The 20,872-nt window shown below is 35.4% G+C and overlaps 2 protein-coding genes across 2 annotated transcripts in view; both read left to right on the top strand.

Moving 5' to 3' along the window:
- LOC150097442 (BBSome complex member BBS2-like) overlaps positions 1–12,402 on the top strand; it is a 539,668-nt gene extending 527,266 nt beyond the window's left edge. Inside the window, exon 19 of the mRNA XM_090406918.1 lies at positions 12,309–12,402. Within this exon, the coding sequence (XP_090263044.1) occupies positions 12,309–12,402 (94 nt within the window). The remainder of the gene's footprint in view (positions 1–12,308) is intronic.
- A 1,207-nt stretch (positions 12,403–13,609) lies between these two features.
- LOC150097441 (BBSome complex member BBS2-like) lies at positions 13,610–18,634 on the top strand. Its single transcript, XM_090406905.1, has 2 exons — positions 13,610–13,765; positions 18,220–18,634. Exons 1-2 carry the CDS (start codon positions 13,624–13,626, stop codon positions 18,318–18,320), a joined length of 243 nt encoding a protein of 80 aa, XP_090263031.1. The 5' UTR covers positions 13,610–13,623; the 3' UTR covers positions 18,321–18,634.
- Positions 18,635–20,872: the final 2,238 nt, after the last annotated feature.

Below are 20,872 nucleotides of genomic sequence, written 5' to 3'. Positions count from 1 at the left end.
CGGTAAGATACTCACCATCCTAACTCTGTCACTCTTCTCTTTTGCTACCTCAAACAACTCCCTCACATCCTCTATCATTTCCATTTTGTCCTCTTTCAAATCATTCGTTCCTGCCACGATTATCATCTCTTTCACCCTCTGTTTTTGCAGTCGAATAGATTCGCTGACGTCCTTTATGTTCGCACCCGGTTGGTACGACTTCGTTAAACTCTCAATTATTACGCCTCTTAATAGCGAATCCCCATACAGCACTCGCTCCTTCATTTTATTGACGTTTGCGAACATTCTATTATTTGCCGTCACAGACTTCTGCTGGTTATTTGTCGGTACGTTCAACACACATTTTTCCATACGCTCCAGTTGTCTTTTAGCTCTGTGTATCGCACCATTCAAACGGGCAATTTCGCTACTCGCATTTATCTCACCATTTTCATTATCGATCAAATCATTCATTCTTTCTGTGTTTCTATCTTCATTTACATTTTCGGCGACGCTCTCACACCTATCTGGCACTACCACGCAATTCTCTAGCACACCGCCATTTTCTACATTCTGACTATCGTTAACGATATCGCTCTCGACACACGAAACACGCTTGAAGTCCTCATTCTCTTTACACTTTTTACACATATTAACTCCACTATCACGATTAAAGAATTTCATGTTATTCTCTATAAAGCAAAGTTGCTCCAGCGTGTTCTAAAGGAAATCTGTGAAGTATTATTTGATTTCGATGGCTTTGTACAAAAATAAAAATAATATAATCTGGAACGTCAGCAGCCGGTTTTCTTTTCTTTTTTTAAAAGAATATTTCAAATAATTATCGTGAATTAATTTCTTCGAGAAGAAAGAATAATGTTTTGTCTAGAAAGCTATTAGAAAAAAATTAGCGCAAAAAAATTAAAAATGAAATTGGTTCTCCAAGGTAAGGCAATATTTAAGTGAAGAAATTATGCAAGACCTTTATTTTGTCCAGAAATTAAAATTGTATTGTACAATAAAAAGAGAAGACAAAAATATAAGTAATTTCTCTATTTTTAGCCTATCCTATATAACTATCATCATCATCATCATCATCAAATTCCTGCCATGTACCCTCAAGGGGTGTACAGGATATGACAGTACTACATGAAAAAATTACATCATTACTAACTTCCTATCTACAATTTTCTTCCAAATCAGTCTGTTACTTGTCAAGACTCCAACATTATCAGATCTTATATTTCTATCGTCTAAGGCACTTTGTACCGTATCAATCCACCTATATCTTGGTCTTCCTCTGGGTCGTTTTCCTGCCAACCTGGCAGAGAACACTTGTTTTGCTAATCTTTCCTCTCCCATTCTATTTAAGTGACCATACCATCTGAGATTAGCTCTGCTAACACATTCCTGGATGCTGACAATGTCAAGTTCTTTCCTAATATCCTCATTTTTAATATGATATTGCCATTGATGCCATCTGTTCACGCCTCTAATCTTTCTCAGGACTCTCATATCTGCGGTCTCTAGTCTTTGGTCAAGTGCTTTACTTCTGACCCAGCTCTCAGATCCATAAGTTAAAATTGGTTTGAACACAGTCTTGTATACAGCTAATTTAGTGTTCCGACTAATTTCTTTCTTATTCCATATGAATTTATTCAATTGACTTCCCACGATACCAGCTTTGCTGATTCTGTTGTCTATTTCTATATTTAGTTTACCATCTTCAGTAAAAATTGTGCCTAAGTAGCTGAAATGTTTTACTTGTTCCACAGGTTCTCCATTCACAACACAGTTGACATTTTCAATGATTCTGCCTATTTTCATTGTCTTTGTCTTTTTATTGCTGACCTTCATACCATATCTATTACAACAGTTATTCAATTTAGTCAGAGAATCTTGGAGACTTGTAGCGGATTTATTTAGAAGTATAACATCATCCGCATAAAGCAAAGAGCTGACATTAACATCTCCAATTTTGATATCAGGTTTAATACCACATTCCTTCATAATGTGATCCATATAGATAATGAATAACAGAGGGGATAATGTACATCCTTGTCTCACACCAGATTTAACATTAAACCATCTTCCTGTACTTCCTTCAATTCTAGCTGCTGACTCACAACTCAAATAAAGACTAAGTATTGCTTGATATAGTGCTCCATTGACACCATATAACTGCAGCGTATTGAATAGCTTCTCTCTTGGCACTTTGTCATATGCCTTTTCCAAATCAACAAAACTTAAATACAGATCTTTGTTATATTCCCATGCTTTCTCGACTATTTGTCGTAAAGTGAAGATCTGATCCTGACAGCCTCTATTTGGCCTGAATCCAGCTTGTTCTTCACCAAGCTTTTCTTCCACAATTCTTCTCAACCGTTTCTCAAGTATACTCGCATAGATCTTGCCAGGAACACTCAGTAGGGAAATACCTCTGTAATTCTCACATTCAGTTTTATTTCCCTTTTTATATATGGGTACTATGAGAGCTTTACTCCAATCATCGGGAATTCGTCCATCAGTCCAGGCTTTCTGAACTATGCAGTGCAGCCACTGTAAGACTCTTATACCACCATACTTCAGCATTTCTGGTCGAATATCATCTACTCCTGCTGCCTTTCCACATTTCAAGCCTTTGATGGCTTTTTCTACTTCAAGTATGGATATGTATTCATGACTGCATGCCTGGTCAGTGTTTTTTATCACTGTGCTGTCATCACTGCTTGTTTCATTTAGCAGTTTTTCAAAGTACTTACTCCATACTTCAAGGATATCTTTTTCTCCTGTTTTCATTTCACCTTTATCATCTCTAATTCCTTTTACAGCACTCTTTCCTCCATTCCTAAGCTTCTTCAACAACCTCCAGAATATTTTGCCACCTTCTTGATATTTATTTTCTATATTCTTGCCAAAGTCCTCCCATGACTTTTGTTTAGCTAGTTTTACACACTGTTTAGCTTTCTTACATTTGTCTCTGTATTCTGTAAGAGTAAAAGCTGACTTATTTGCCAGGAACTTTTGATATGCTTTCTTCTTTTCCTTCACTGCCTCTTTAACTTCCTGTGTCCACCAGGGAGTTCTGATTTTTTTATCCTTGCACACAACCTCACCACATGCCTCTCTGGCAGAATCAATCAATGTTTCCTTCAGAGTTTGCCACTGAATCTCCAAGGTTTGATTCCTGTTCTCAAACTCTTTCATTTTCTTTTCAATAATATTTCTGTATTTTAGTCTACAGTTCATATCTGAGAGCTGCTCAACTTTTATTCGCTTTAAAACTTTCTTACATGTTATTCTTTTCAATATGAAATTTAATTTTATCCTGCTCAAGACTAAATAGTGATCACTTCCAATTTCAAATCCTCTGTACACTCTGGTGTCCTGCACCAGGGAGAAAACATCACTATCAACAATAACATAGTCAATGAGACTTTTCTTATTCCTAGCCTCTTCTCTCCATGCGAATTTGTGCACATTTTTATGTTGGAACATGGTGTTAGTAATAACCAGTCCATGTCCTGAGCAGAAATCCAACAGATATTTGCCATTATTATTAGCTTTGCTCTCTTCTCCAAATTTTCCCAAAATATTTTTGTATGTCTCACAATCATTTCCTACTCTACTATTCAGATCCCCAACAAGGACCAACTTTTCCTTTTTCATTGTGTCAGTTGCTTTTTCTAAAGCCTCAAAAAATTCCTCCACTTCTACCTTAGTAGAACCTTCTGTGGGACCATAGGCACAAATAAGTCTCATTGTCCAGTTCCCCATTCTCATATTTGCCCACATTACTCTACTTGAGACTGACTGCCATTCAAGAAGATTAGCCTCGTATTTTGTGTTGAATACTATGGCTACTCCTTCTTTTCCTTGATTGTCATTGCCTGAATATAACATTTTGTATTTATTGCTCAGAAAGATCTCACCAGTTTTGGTCTTTTTTGTTTCAGTCACCCCTATTATGTCGATCTTGTACTTATCTAATTCCTCAGCTAGCTCCATTTCTTTGCCATTCAGGCTTCTTACGTTGATAGTACCGATCTTTAACTCTGGTGATGTTGAGTTGGGGTTTGTTTTCAGATTTGTTCCAGTAGCTGACTTTTCGCTGTTCGCCCTGGTTCCCTGGCGAAAACAACGGGGGCCTTGTTTAACCGGGCGACGCCCCAGCCGGCATGAAATTTTGTCATGTTGTACCATCATTTTTTATTTTGGTTTAACCAATAAGAATACAATTTGGTCGGCTAAATCCCAAATTGCCAGCCCATCCTCGTTCGTTCAGTATCAAAGTAGATACCCAACAGGGTGCACCACGAGAAGGTGAGGATTGGACATTAGGTCAGAAGCCCTGGTCGGTTCTCCGCATTCCTTTAAAGGCTATGTGGAGGTCTCCTCTCAGTTATACAGCTTTGACCCTTAAGCACCCCCCTATATAACTAAAATCCAGTTAACCAGCATAGAACAAGGATGTGCGTTTCTTGTTATAGGCAACTGAGAGGTAGCTACAAACGTGAAATAATCCGATTAACTGTTCTCTTCAGCGTGAGGGTTTATCACACCTTCTTATGGACAGGACGGTCAAATTGCACTTCTTATCCTGGTTCTTTAAACAGGTGGGCTGAATCATATCCAGATTTAGTTGGGCGTCTATAGACGTCCTGGCCATTTGGGAGGTTAATAGATGGTATGGATACTTCTCTTCCACAACAAGAAGATAAAACAAATAATATACCTAGTGACCTAGAGGGAGTCCAATTTGATGACATCTTGGATATTTTTCTGATGAAGAAGAAATGATGGACACTAGCCATCCACAGTTCTCCAAAATGAAAAAATCCAAGGCCAATGAAAAAAACTTCTCAATATAGGAAGCCAGATGATACCACCAAAAAGAAATAGCAAAAACATTAAGCATTTCTATAATAGAATTATCAAGAGCTCTGTCAAAACATTGATGACATCAGGGCTCCATTGCGAAAGTATAAACCAGTCTGCTTTTGCCTAAAGGAAAGTTCAAAGTTACATGAAGCTCAGAGATACCCAGCATTACTAAATCTAGTTATTATTCATAAGGACAGGATCTGGGGGGGGGGGGATCTGCATGTCATGGAGGAGTCTCCATCCTTGTGGGCAAACCCTTTTTCCAACAAGTCCCACTTAATACAAGCATAAGACATAGACACAGTTGCTATCTGAATCTAGATTTCTCATAACAGTATGCTGCATTTACTTATCTTCTGCTGCAGATTAAACAAATGCAACATTCTGTGAATTAAACCTGCCAAGAAATTATGTTATTGTTGAATTCTCTTTAAATGTACCTAAGCCTGAGTAAGACACATATCATCAGAGCTGAAAGGAATCCTGGATCCAGTACACATCTTCCATAACAAGAGCAACCAGCAGCAAAGAAGTGTGGGTTGAAATATGGAAAATGAAGGAGAAATTCACCATCCACCAGTTATCCATCTTCAAACATAATGGATGCACAGTTGCTGACCCAAAAGCAATTGCCAATATTCTCAATGAGAATTTTGCTAAAACATCAGCAGTATCTTCTTATCCTCTTGAATTTCTTACTCAGAAATGCAAAGCAGAAAAATAACAAATCTTTGATTAATACAGAAGGCTGCTCATGAGAGAAGAAATCAAAGCTGCTTTACTTAAATGCTGCCCAGCTGCTCTTTGGACCAAATAACACCCATTATGAAATAATCAAACATCTATTACTAAAAGAATTTTCTGTGAGAACGTTTTTCCAGATACCCAAAAAAAAGTGATTTTCATAACCTTTTCCAAGCTATGAAAGGGAATGATCCAGTTTTCCCAGTTAACTATTGGCCAATTGCTTCAACCATCTGCTTGCACAAGATTGTTGAAAAAGTGATTGACTTTCATCTGAAGTAGAAAGTTTTTTACCTTGGGTATAATATACGTTAAAGATACCAAGCTATTTTAAACCTGGTTTTAATCCATTTCCCAAATAAGCAAACAGGCAAGAAAGTCAAGTTTGCGCCTGCAAGTAGTGCAAGTCTGAGTGACCTGCACATAGTCCAAGTCTTAGGTAACTCATGGTAAAAGTGGAATATGCTCTGATCACCATTCTTAATATTTACCCTTAATGCAAAGCATATCTCCTTGAGGAGATGTATGATGCTATGTAGTAAAGGCAAGGGGCCATTACCCAGACCGGTTTCGACCTTTATATACAGAGTTATAAGCTCTGTATTACTAAAACCTTGGTATTTCTAAGCTTGGCTCCCACTGATGAGACCTCAATAAAGTTCGAAACCGGTCTGGGTAGTGGCCCCTTGGCTTTAATACATAGCATCATACATCTCCTAAGGAGATGTGCTTTGCATTAAGGGTAAATATTAAGAATAGTGATCAGAGCTTATTCTATCTTTACCACGAGTTGCCTAAGACTTGCACTGCGTGCAGATGCAAACTTGACTTTCTTGTCTGTTTGCTTACTTGGGAAATGGATTAAAACCAGGTTTAAAATAGCTTGGTATCTTTAACATAACTTTCATCTGGTTATGTTAAAAAACCTGAACACAATTTGGTTTATGCAAATATCATTCAACAACTGATCATCTAGTTTGACAGAAAACATCCATTTCAGATGCTTTCCTAAAACACAAGCACTTAGTTTTCTTTGTTATGGAAATAACAAAGATATACAACAATAACATACAACACTGCTTAGAGATTTGAAATTTGATGGGCATGCACAATTTTGGTCACAAATGGAATCATCCTCTCATTATCAGGAACTTTTTATCCAACTGAATCTTCCAAATCTGGGTGGAAGCTGTTCTCTCTCCCCCAACTGAGAAAGGTTCAGTTTTAAATGTCACACTCAGCGGGGTATTACCCAATAGGCGCACTGGGTGCACGCTTAGAGCCTTATCATCTCGAAGGGCCTCAAAAGACTCATTTAAATTATTTATCTATAATGTTTATAGAAAATGAGATAGTTAATATGTTAAATTATGATAACATTATCGATCAATTTGGAGATTTAAAAGCACAAAAGGTAACATTGTAAGTTGCAATACTAACTAGACAAATTAAATAAAAACATAATCCACTACTGGTCACACCTTTTGCATCATCTGTCACAGTGGTGCACTCAGGATTTAATCTTGGGGGGGGGGGGGGTTGAGTAGACGATTTGAGAATACACACTATGCATTGCATATGAGCTATGACTGAGCATCTGCAGGAACGAAGTAGAGCACTACTTCGTTCACAGCGGCCAGGATTCCCGAGTGCAATAGGCCTTTTCACCTTATGTGATCGCTAATTCATAAGTAGCATAGAAATAGAAGACACAACATAAATTTTTAAAAAAATAATAATTTTAATTAGGAAAAGATTTTTGGAAAGCATTGACAGAGCATTGGCACATCCCTCCCTGGGTGCGCCAATGCTCTGTCATTATGTAATATGCAAGTCATAGAAAGACAGCTACAGCAATCCATCGACCATCTTTCAAAATGGGCACTTGCAAATGGCATCAGATTTTCACAGAAGAAGACAGTTTGTGTATATTTTTGCTATAGATGTGGTCTTTATTCCAAAGCATAACTCAGACTAGGACAACCTTTAATTCCATTTGCACCAGAAGCCAAGTTCTTGGGATCATATCATACAAGAAACTCATTTTCATGCATCACATATGTCAGCTGTAAGATAAGTGCTGCAAAGCAATGAATATCCATTATCTTATCTTTCACTTCTTGAGGTGCTGACAAATGTTCTTTGCTTTGATTGTGCAGGGCAGTGATTAGATCCAAACTTGATCATGGGTCCTAAGTCCGGGTGTCCACCAGAGAGAGAGAGAGACCCCTGTAATGACTAGACCTTGTACACTATCAAGCCATAAGAATAGTAACTAGAGCATTTCGAACTTCATCAATCCCTATTTTGTACATGAAGGCAAATGAACCGCCTTTGTCACATTCAACAACAACAGCGATCTCTGTTATACACTATGAAAATAAAGTCCCTAACAAACCCACTTGGCCAACCATCTTTTGCCTACAATTGAAGAATTTGTACAACACCCATCAGACTGCAATGTCACCCTTTGGTTTGTGAATAAGAGTTCTCTTACAAGCTCTAGATGTTACAGTAGATAACGTAGCAAATGCATTACAAAATACACTTCTACCATAGTATTCATACATGCTACCATGCAGCTTTTCTTTCTGAAAGCTATGCAAATTTTCCAATCATCCTGTTGTCTACCAGCAGCTCTTTCAAGCTCATAGACTAGAGTACTCTGATTCTGTGCCTGTTTACACTGACAGTTCAAAATCACTCTAGAGGGATCTTTGCTGTCTTCTCTGACAGTACGATATCTGCCCAGATCTCACTAGAATATAACAACTTTACTGCTAAGCTGTAAAGTTGTACCTATAGAGATTGTATTAAATTACATAAGATAATTGGTTAAATGTATCACAAAATCTCTTGCAGGTAATGCGAAGTCTAGAGATACATAAATATCCAAATTTTTTGAGTCCAAGGTGTCCTTTCTCTTTTATGGAAGCTACACTTGGAGATATGCTTCTGTCGGATTCCAAACCACATTGGAATAAAAGAAAATGAGATGGCAGGTACAGCAGCGAGTTCAGCTTGCTTCTCAAGCTTTCACCTATCTGCCTGTCCCATATACTGATTACTGTTGGATCATCAGGCACAAACATTGATCCCAGTAGCAGTCATTATGGAATATAGAAACCAATGATAAGCTCCACGAAATCATGCTTAAAATCAAATTGTGACAGTCTGGTCTATGCAGGGACCATTTAAAAAAAAAAATTTTTCTTGCTTGTCTTTGCATATGTTATAGTTGCCTTACACACTTCTTCCTATTGAGGGATGATGACATGCCTATGTGTGAGTTGTGTGGTTACCAGACTAACAATCATTCATGTTTTAATTGACTGCTCTCATGTCTTCAATGAGTGCAATCACTATTGTAGTCATATTCAGGGCTGGAGGAAGCGGGCATGCGGGCACCGCTGCCAGGGAGCAGTTCATAAGTTAATTTTTAAGAAACAATAAAATTAACTTATGAACCGCTCCCTGGAAGCGGTTCATAGTTACTGTTGGATCATTAAGAAGGAACATCATAAAAACAAAAAATTCAACATCAGGTTGAATTATTAAGAAGGAACATCATAAAAACAAAAAATTTTTAGAATGATCAATATTAAAATACATAAGGCCGGATACACTGAATAAAAATTTTTAAAAAATGTATATTGCCGCCTCTTTGATCAGCCGGCTGCTTACAATTTGCAGCTAGAGCAGGCTGAATGCTTGCCTGCAGAATGTTGTGTCTACTGCAATCTATCTAAAGTGAAACGATGAACGGTTTTTATGCGCAGAAACAAATTTTCGTACAAAACATTTGTTGCTAGTTAACCAGTCATATGGTACGCATCTCAGTAGGCTACTGACAGTAGCGCAGTGCTGACTATTATTTCGTCTCTGTGTCATGTTGTGTAATAATTTCTTGTGGGTATAAAATAGAAATGGAATCAAAAATTTTAAAAAAAAGTTATTAGGTGCACAAAATCATAAGCGTCATGCTGCTAAAGAAGCAGATATTAAGAAACAAACTGGGGCTCTTAATAAATTTCTTAAAATATTAAAATATTCTGATGCAGATTGTAACCAACTCGATACATCAGAAATCAGAGTTGAAAAACCGTTCACATCATCAAGTTTTCATGAAAGTACTATTGCAACTATTGAACAAGATAATTGAACATGATTTAGTGAAAAATAGTTAGCATTTAGTCAATTACAACAAGATTTAGTTGTAGTTGACCATGAAACTAACACATTGCTGGTTTCTGTAAATTTAGAAGATCCAGATGAATGAGGAAATATTGATGAAAAATTACCAGCTGTTTTAATTGAAATGGGGCCTGTTCAAAAGAAAAATATAATATATCCCAGAGATACATATGGTCGTAAATTTGGTGACACGTATTATAATAGAAAAATGGAAAACGGGAGCTCGTGCCAAGAACATGGCTCATTTATTCCGAAACTTTAAATTCTGTTTTTTGCTTTTGTTGCAAACTTGTCGCACCTACTAAATCAACTGAATCACCTACTGAGTCTTGTAGAAGGTTATAACGATTGGAGAAATGTAAGTACAACTTTACATAGACATGAGACTAGTTTAACTCACATGAAAATTTTCTTTAAATGGAAGGAATTTGATAAAAATTTAAAAAAACAAAACTACTATTGATTTCCAGACTCAAAGCATGTATGAAATGGAAAAGAAACATTGGACGAGTGTTTTAGAATGCCTGATTGAAATTAAAAATTCCTTGGTAGTCGAAATTTAGCTTTTCGCGGATCATCTGATAAATTATATGAAAGGAGTAACAGCAATTTTTTAAAATTAGTCGAACTGTTTGCTATGTTTGATCCCGTTATGGAAACTCATGTTGAAAGGGCCCTACAACGAATACAATAGGGTACACTATTTGAGTGAAGACAGTCAAAATGAAATATTGGAAACTTTAAGTAATGCAATCAGGAATACAATTTTATTATAAATTCGAAAATCTAAATATTATTCCATAATTTTAGACTGCACACCTGATGCAAGTAAAACAGAACAAATGATCATTATTATTCGCTTTGTTTCCTGTGACAATGGAATTGTCAAGATCAGGGAAAACGTTTTAGGTTTTGCAGATATATCAGATTCGAACGGACGTGGTTTATGTGCAACAATAATGAAACAACTGGAAAAATGGAACATTCCCATTGAAGACATGCGAGGTCAAGGGTATGAAAATTGGCAAATATGAAAGGGAAAAAATATGAGCTCCAAAATTTGCTTTTGAACAAAAATCCTCAAGCATTTTACGTGCCATGTGCTGCTCATACTCCAAATTTAATCATTAACAATGCAGCCAAAGTGAATGCAGATACAATTAGTTTCTTTGCAATTATTCGAGAAATATAAAATTTCTTTTCATTCTCTTACAAACGTTGGGCAATCCTTTTAAAGTTCGTAAAAAAATAACATTGAAACAGCCATCAGAAATGCAATGGGAAAGTAAAATTAATGCAATCCATCCTCTATGATATCAGTTAGGAGAAATTTATGATGCACTTTTTGAAATTTTAATAAAGGAACTCAGCATGAAGCACAAACATTATGTGCTAAAATAAAGGACTACATACAAATTTATTTGCTCTCTTATAACTTGGCATGGTTTATTTAACAGAATAAACCTTGTGAGTAAAATGCTTCAAGACAAAAATATGAACATTACACTTGCTTTAGAATCTATCGAAAACTTAAAAATATTCTTACAGGAGTATCAATCAGATACAAATTTTAAAGAAGTTCTGGTACGGAAATTCAACGACGAAAGAAGACACGACAATTTGACTATGAGCTACATGACGAAACGCCACAATCGCCAGAAGATAAATTTAGAGTGAATGTGTTTTATACACTTCTAGACATTGCAATGTGTTCGTTAATAGAACGTTTTGAACAACTAAAAACATATTATAATAATTCCAATTTCTTGTATAGATTACTACAAATTAATAACGAAGATTTACGAAAAAATTGTGACGATTTAGAGATTCTCTTGAAGGACTGCGGCAATAAAGACGTAAATGCAATAGAACTATATGATGAGTTATGTGCTTTCCGGGATTTTTTTGAAAGGATAATTTAAATATTCAAAAGCCCTTTCAATATTCTTAATTTTATTGTGTCCAATAATTTATCTTTCCCTAAATTTTCAATTGCTTTAAGAATACTATTAACCTTACCTGTTAGTGTAGCGAGCGGTGAACGTTCCTTTTCAAGTTGAAATTGATTAAAACCTACTTAAGAACAAGTATGTCAAAAAAGGCTTGTTAGTTTGGCGTTAACAGATATTGAAAATGATATATGTGCGGAATTAAATGTTAAGAACATTATTTCTAATTTTGTGAATATGAAATCAAAAACCTTGAAATTTTAATAAAAAAAATTTCAAGTATATTTATGTAATTTAATTTATTTTTTGTTATTCTGTAAAGATGTCATTTTTTGAATACTTATATTAAATGTTCTAATTATTTCTGAATTCTTTTCTTATTTTCTCATCTATTTTGAGTTTCTTTTATTTTTCTAAAAGATAGTTCCACTTATAAAAATTATTAAAAAATTTTTACAAGTTACTAAGAATTTAGTAACTGTAAAATGCAAGAATTTTTTAAACTTTAGTTCAAATAAATTTTAACTTTAATTAAAATGGTTATTACCAACCCGAAAGTCAAGCAATGAGACGCTGGTATCAAGAACTCCATGGGCTTAATCATGAACTTATTAACAGCTACAAGATACGGTCTAATAACCATTTTAATTAAAGTTAAAATTTATTTGAACTAAAGTTTAAAAAATTCTTAAACACTTAAAAACAAGATACGTGCACGCAAGCACAACAAACAGTAAATGAGGACAAAGCAGGAAGCTATTCTTTCTCCTAAAAGTCCTGATCCTTTTGGGCTTGCGATTCGGGTCAGTGAGAAGGCTATAATCCCTGTATCATTATATTCAACGATTAAAGTGAAGTGGCTCTATCAAAATTTGCTTTAACTTTTGAGAATTTTTTGAATATTCTGGTTTTTAACGATTATCCTGCCTAGCCAACACCCCCGGTTCATTACATTTAGCGAACCAACATGTGGCTGTTCCATCAAAATTTATTTAAGAAATTTCAAATAATTAAAATTTTTATTATCGTAAAAGAACCACACTCTCCCGGATCGTTACAAGGGCGCTTAGATAGAAATTGCATGCGGGCGCCAAAGACCCTAACGGTTGCTCTGGTCATATTCATAATTTGTCTGATCCCTATACACTCAGGTAGATTTTATCAAATTTATCCAGTGTCACTGGATAAATTTGATATTTTTCATTTTTAAATTTTTACAGAGTATCAGTGCATGTCATCTTATATAAATTATGTATGTATTACTTTTATTAGTTTAATTTAGTATATATATATATAAGCTTTTAACACCTGGTTTTTATGAATATTTTATTAATTTTTTCTATACTTATTTTTATGTCCCTTATTTATTGTCCTGTATACTGGTGCAGTATGATTATAGCTGTCCCTGTTTCACCTAAAACAAAAAACAAACTAACCTCTTTGATCTTTGCACTAGGAAAACAGTTTCATCCCACTATTAAACACCCCTCTTATCATAGAATTATGTTATTATATTGTCATTATACTATATTATTATTATTATTATTATTGTGAGTGGGCTCTTAACTAAAAAAAACATTCAGACTTTGTTGTTATTTTTAGTTTTGAAAATCGATTAAAATCATATTTTAATCAATTGCAATCTACTCAGATACAAATATCTGTATATGAGTAGATCATCAAGTAGATGGAATAATTACTATAATACTGGCTGTCCATTAACATTTAATTACTATTCTTCATCTTCATCATCATAATGAATCCACTTAATTCTTAGATGATAATTTGAACCAAGTTTTTATCAAAACTTGTATATAAAATAGAGAACAATAATGATATTTTTATAATCTCGTTTATAATTAATAGTCAAGCAATGAGACGCTGGTATCAAGAACTCCATGGGCTTAATCATGAACTTATTAACAGCTACAAGATACGGTCTAATAACCATGAAGAGCTCATGTCTAGTTTGAAGCAGGTAAATCAGATAATTCAGAGGGCAGGACGCTTAAGAGGTAAACATTTATATCTTTTCATTTTAAATGGAATTATTTGTGTTGGTTTCACTTTGGTAATACTATAAGAAATTGAGTGTTATTGCTTAAATGGTTAATTGTTCTGATAATAGTAGGCTTAATTATGTTAAATATAATTATAATACTTGTTTCCATTGTAGTGAGCAAGAAAAACCTGTCGGGGTGCTAACCTTGATAGGAGGAAATAGGGGGGTACCAATGGCTTGCCGAAGTCAGACAGTCCACCCTAAGGATGGTATGAAGTTACTCACTGTTTTCCTCCTTCGTATCAGTGACCTCCCCTCTCTTACTTCCAGTCCTATTTGTAGTTTTGCTGATGAGAATACATTCCATTTCTCCTCTTCATTTGAGTAACCCTGTGGTACTGAAATGATTGAAGCTTCAATATCTGCCATAACGAATGTCTTAAACTGATCTTCTAACCATTCTCAAGTGAGATGAAGACAACTTAGTGAATTTCAGTGCTATTAAAAACATGGTCCTCTTTTGTTACCTAGAAGAAAAGATCCTACTTCACTCCTCCCTTTTGATAATGTTCTAATATCCTTTCAAGATCAACTTTCCCTTTCTTAGTTGAACTTTCACATCTGGCTTATCTTAGCATAAGCATATATTTCATCACCACCCTCCTCAGTCTCCAAAAACCTTGGCATTGCTTTCCAGTGAAAACACTACTTCTCTCCTACTCAACTCCTGACACTTCATAAATCTCAAATCCCACCATCCTCTGAATATTGTTCTCTCATTTGGAGTGGTACATCCAAAACCTCCCTAAGAATTCTTGATAATATACAGAAGAGAATAATCTGTCTAATAGATGATCCTCTACCTCTTTTACACCTGTAGTTACTTTTCCATAGGTGCTCTGTTTCTACATTATGCTTTTTGTATAGATACTTTCATAGGCTTGGCCCTGCTGAACATCCATTTCAAAATCCATACACAGTCCAACTACAAACATATTGAACTAATGTTTCATGATCTTTCTTCAATCCATCCACCTCTGTTCTTTTGAATAGGATTCTCCATACTGTTTTTCCCACTTTTCAAGAAACTTGTTAATAGATTAATTCTTTCTCTGCACCATTGTGATATAGGACTTGTGATCTCTCACATGCATGTTCAGTGTGTGTGTGCGTGTGTAATTCTGAGCTGAATTTGATTCACACACACACACACCTAAAAGAATAATTACATTTTCTAAACAAATTAAATTTCATATCCAATGAATATGTGCAATAATGAATTTAAGAAGCAAAAATGTCCCACTTCTGTGATAAAAATAACAAAAATTTTCTCTTTATTAACAAGCTTAGACTTCACCCAGCATCCTAACAGTTCACACTAACCAAACAATATAAATTAAAAATATGTTAAGGCACGTAAACATAATGTCTAATCAGTTCATGGAAATAAATAGCTTTTTCGATTACCTCTGTAAATGGTAAATTGAGAAGCAAGTACCTAGTATAACCATAAATACTGTTACAACTTGAACAGCGCATAACCTTTAATCTATCAGCAAATCATTTACAGCTTTCAGCACATACAAACCACATTTACAATGTGCATACAGCAGCACTCCGTGTTCAAATTGTCTCCCTTTTGCCTTCATGCCCTGCCCGAAGTCTGTAAGGCTACATATTTTTGTTGGATGTTGTACATGCCACAGTTGATATGTAGCCTTACAGACTTCGCTGCCACTGCTTGCTCCAAATCCACCTTGAGGCTGGAGATGCTGGGGTGTTATTTCTTGCAAGCTACTCTCTCAAGCTGTAATTACAATTTGAAGTCCAATAGATTCAGATCAGGACTTCCAGACAGCCAATCAGATGGTGGTATGTGGCCAGACATATTTGCCTCCAAGGTCCTTGCATGTAGGGGGGCTGAGTCCTGTTAGGAGGTCCATTGTGAAACAAGTTTGTTGTTCAGGAGCTGTACCACAGGTTCGAGCATGGTGTCTTGATACACTTTTAGCAGAGGTTTTGACCCATTTCTCACAGAAATTCAACTAGGATACCCCCAGATACGTCATCCCCCCACACACACCAAACCATCAATGACTTGGGGCGATGATCTCTTTGAATCCTGGGTGCTATGGCATGTGCTTTGCAACCATACAGGGCTATCTGATCATTTTGAGTGGTTAAACGACTCTTTAGTGATGAAAATTTTCTCATCTGTGAAGAGGATATCTCTGTGTCTGTTGTTTACATACCACCAGAGAAGTGCCTTTGATTTTATCACTCTCTGCTGCATAATTGTAGTGTTAGGAAGTGTCCAGTAGAATGACGATAGGCTCTCACCCCAGGTTATCAGTTAGTACATGTGACATCATTCTCCATGAAATGTTCATCTCTCGTCATCTTTCGACATCACTTTCTGCATTCTCACAGGATTACAGCAGAGGTATGCTTTCACACTCCTCACAAACTGTTGCTTCCTAACACAGTGTGGTCGACCTGTTCTTTGGTGGACACATATCTTCTGTATGTTATAACGGCTAATACAATACACAAACATCCTACTGATCCCGAGTGTTTTTAGCATGTTGAAAATAACAGGTGACTGCATTCCAACCTTGTGAAGTGTTATTACAGCTATACAGTTCTCATAATCTCTTCATTGCATGTTAACCCATATAGCTAAACAACTCTCTCTCTCTACTGATAAATATGTGAACGTTGACTACACGCAGCACCACTAATGGAACCATGCTCAAGCAATTTTGTTGGCAGTGCGTGAGTATGTGGAAGTTGTAACAGTATTTATGATAAGATTGTGTTTATTTCATATGTCCATATTCTAATACCACTTCTAACATGTGTGATGAGATGCTAAATAGGAGTGGGTAGGCATGTCCTGGAGAGAAAGCAAATAGAGATTACTCTATACAGCAAAATTAAAATTATTATTAAAATCCTAATGGAAGATTTTATTATGAGAATATGGAAGCAAATAGTGAATTCCTAGTTTATGAAGGGAATGACTATCTAGTTAGCAACATGTTTAAAAGGTTTAAACGTGTTGGATTTGGTAATGGTCTCACAGGATGTAGTTGCGAAGGAGCTTTCAAGAATGGCAAGAATGATCATGAGATACTGATTTTAGAGATGCACCAAAAATTTTTCTAAAAAGAATCCCTTTCTCTCTTCAATGATTTTTCTCATGTTCTTTTCTAGGTATTTTCTTGAGTGCTGTTCTGCTGAACTTCAGTTGATTATTCCTTAATCGTTTTCTAAGTCTGCAGAAACATGTGCAGCTGATTTTACAGTATACGAAGGTGGTCTGAAAAGTTCTTGGCCTAACAACGAAAAAAAAATTTATAATTAAAATTTTTTTTTTTTTTTCAACATCATCTCCCTTAAGACTAATACATTTATTCCAGCGATGCTCCAGCATCATTATCCCATTCCTGTAGTGGTTATCAGTAAGGTCTGCAAAATACCCCTTTACAACTGCAGTCACCTCTTGATTTGAAGAAAAACGCTGACCAGTGAGGAAGAATTTTAGTTTTGGGAAGAGATAGAAGTCAGAGGGAGCCAAATCTGGGGAATAGGGTGGATGTTCCAACTATTCATAGTGCAGATCCTTTAATTTTCTCATTGCCAAAACACCTTTGTGGGCAGGTGCATTGTCCTGATGAAAGATGATTTTTTTCTTCTGCAAATCAGGTCTTTTCTCACGAATTTTTTCGTCTAGTCTGATTAAAAGATCGAAATAATATTCCCTGGTTATTGTTTTACCCTTTTAAGATAATTAATAAACAAAATGCAGCATCCCAAAACACGGATGCCATGACCTTTCCTGCTGATTGAACAGACTTTGTCTTCTTTGGTGCTGAACAACCAGCTTCTGTCCACTGTTTTGACTGCTGTTTGGATTCTGGCGTGTAATGGCAAATCCAAATCTAATCCATAGTAATAAATCGAAGCACAAAATCAGTTGAAATGCTCCAAGCACTGTTCAGAGATTTTCATGCGAGTGCATTTTTGATCTGCTGTGAACAAGCATGGCACCAATCTTGCACAAAGCTTTTTCATTTGCAAATCTTCATTCAAAATATATCCTACATGTTCTTTTGAAATGCCTGTAGTCTCAGCAATTTCACACACTTTGACTCACCAGTCATCCAGTACCATATCGTGCACTGGATCAATGATTTCTGGTGTTGTTACACTTTTTTGGACATCCTTCATATGAATCATCTTCAAGGCTGGTACGGCCGTGTTTAAACTCAGCAGCCTATTTCTTAATTGTCGAAAACGAAGGAGAAGAGTGCCCATAAACTTTTATGAAGTTCTCTTCCTTTCTTTTTTTTGTTTTATATGATACTACTAATGTTTTCATTTAATGTTTTTTTAACTAATATTCTAGAATGAGAAGTAGAATACCTAAAAAATTGTCTTTTCCCTTTTTTTTTTTTTTCCTAGTTGGAAAACCAAAAACCAAGGTGATTAATTCATGTCGCTCTGCTATCAAGAATAACAACTATAATGCCTTAATCAAGATTATTCAGACTGGTGATGCATAATTATTCTTACTTAGTGTTTCAAGGGAAAGTGGTGTGTCAGTTTTATCCTTCTCAAATTTACATTACTTTTATCTATTTCAACAGTGCTTCAGAAAAAGTTTATATTTATGTCATAAATTATGCAATATTTGCATTTATATTTTAAATGTAATGCCTTCTAATTATTTGCATGATCAAAATAACAATATCCTTCAAGATCATTACCATGTTTAAGTAATGAGAAAAGATGCTAAGCCAAAAAAGGCATGAATCAGTTTTTCTTATTTATGTACTCACTCCCTACGTATCAGATTAAAAGATTTCAGTGATTACAACTGTTTGGCCAGTTATACCTTCTTTAAAAAAAAATGCAGTGCAGCTTAATTAATTAATTATTCTGTTGTGGTGTTATTATCATCATCCATTATTTGCACAGCCTGTCATAATCACCTTCATTCACTGGCAGTGCACTGACAGTTCATGTACCACCTCTGGTAACCCTCGGTCCTGACTGGGTGTGAGTTTTATATATATTGTATTTTCTACATCATATCACACTGTGTTTATGTCAACCCTCTTTACATCTCTCAAGTAGCACACTGTCACCCAGAGCTTGCCACTATTTAATAATTTCATTTTTATCTAAAAATTGACATGTAAGCAGAAGAATTCATCATAAAATATTAATACCAGAATCACTTGCATTTAATATTTTTACAGAATAACAAAATAATTTTATTTGTAAAATTTTCAGATAAGTTTCATAGTTATTGTCAATACAGTTATAGAAAACTCTAAAAAGAACAACAGTTTAATTGAAAGCACGTGATATTATGTGCACTATAGGCTGCAGGATAATAACTCAATCTGCATTAATAGATATTCAAAATAAATTACAATAAATTAAGTTAATAAATAAATTAACTCATCCCTCGATGAGTCCTTGGACTCCCTGGAGGTGTCTAATAATAATAAATATAAGCAAAATTTTGTTATAATTAAGGAACACATGAATTGTGAGTATTAGTTAATAATAACTTCCCAAAATTGAGAAAGTTTTAGGCAATTACTATTGTACAGGTTCAGGTTGTGAATGTGTGCTTTACAGCTTTATTTGTAGAATCTTTCCAGAAGAAAGTAACATTTTGGTTTTGTTTCACTGAATCCTGTGTTTTGTAGATAAAGCATGGCTTGTTAAACCAGATTTGTTGGGTTCTTTAAGAGAAATGTATTCTTTATGTTCTTCAAGGTGAATTTGCAGCTCAGCCAGTTTGTTCATAATAACATAAGCTACAAAAGCAAGGGATTCTGTAAACTCCAGGATAAGATAGAGGAGGATATTTGTCTTTTAGATAAGGAATGTATTAAGTTTGCGAAATGGACAGAAAGCGACTTGTATGTTAATCTATCGAAGTAATCTTGCTATTTTATCTGAAAGTCCCTTAACATATGGAATACAAATTCTGGTAATTTGTTCTCAAAGAAGGTTAGGATGACAACAATAAGTATTGATTCTTTTTTCAATAGTTTTTCCATTATAACCATTAGCAATAAAGGTAGTTCTTATAATAAACAAATTTTATGAGCTCTGTCAACTAAGGATTGATTTTCACCATATTTCTAACAAAGGTGATGAGAGTTAGAATCAATGTATTTACCAGTATGAGTTGGTTTTCTGTGTACTGAGAACTGTAAACTACCATTTCGTTGATGTAGAATGAAATCATCCAGAAAAGGAAGACAATTGTTATTTTAAATTTGATTCATTGGTTTATTGAATTAATATTTTCAAGAAATTCATCAAGATTTGACAAGGAGGAGTTCCCTATAGGAAATATATCATCAACGTATCTGTACTAAACTGATAGTTTGGATGAAAAAACATCCAGAATATGTTTATAATAAATTTAGTTTAATCCTTTATCCAAGTGTGAGCAAACAAAGTTTGCGCCTGAAAGTATCTTCAGGACTGGGGTAAGGTGGTACAACACCAGGGCATTCCTTGCAAAGGTGGAGCAAGCTACCAGCACTCCTATCTCAGTATCTCCCATAATGCAAAACACATCTCCTTGCAGATATGTCTAATGTTATGCATTAAGGGAAGGGCCACAACCCAGACTAGTTTCGACCTTTATTGAGGTCTCTTCAGTGGGAGCCAGGCCGAAGTGGAGATACCAGGCAGAAGCATTAGCAGGTCATCTATTAAACTAAATTTATTATACTCTAACCAAGTGAAAAATAAACTTTCACCATCTTTCTCTAAATCCAGAGTAATTTATTAAAAAAAGGGTGGCACACCATTTGGCAACTTCTATAGGTAGAGATGACCTGCTAATGCTTCTGCCTGGTATCTCCACTTGCGCCTGGCTCCCACTGAAGAGACCTCAATAAAGGTCGAAACTAGTCTGGGTTGTGGCCCTTCCCTTAATGCATAACATTAGACATATCCACAAGAAGATGTGTTTTGCATTATGGGAGATACTGAGATAGGAGTGCTGGTATCTTGCTCCACCTTTGCAAGGAATGCCCTGGTGTTGTACCACCTTACCCCAGTCCTGAAGATACTTTCAGGT

Source organism: Typopeltis vanoorti, chromosome 17, assembly GCF_054136105.1.
Source record: "Typopeltis vanoorti isolate ZY-2024b chromosome 17, IOZ_Tvanoo_1.0, whole genome shotgun sequence".
NCBI classification, from domain to species: Eukaryota; Metazoa; Arthropoda; class Arachnida; order Uropygi; family Thelyphonidae; genus Typopeltis; species Typopeltis vanoorti.
This window is presented reverse-complemented; position numbering and strand designations above follow the sequence as displayed.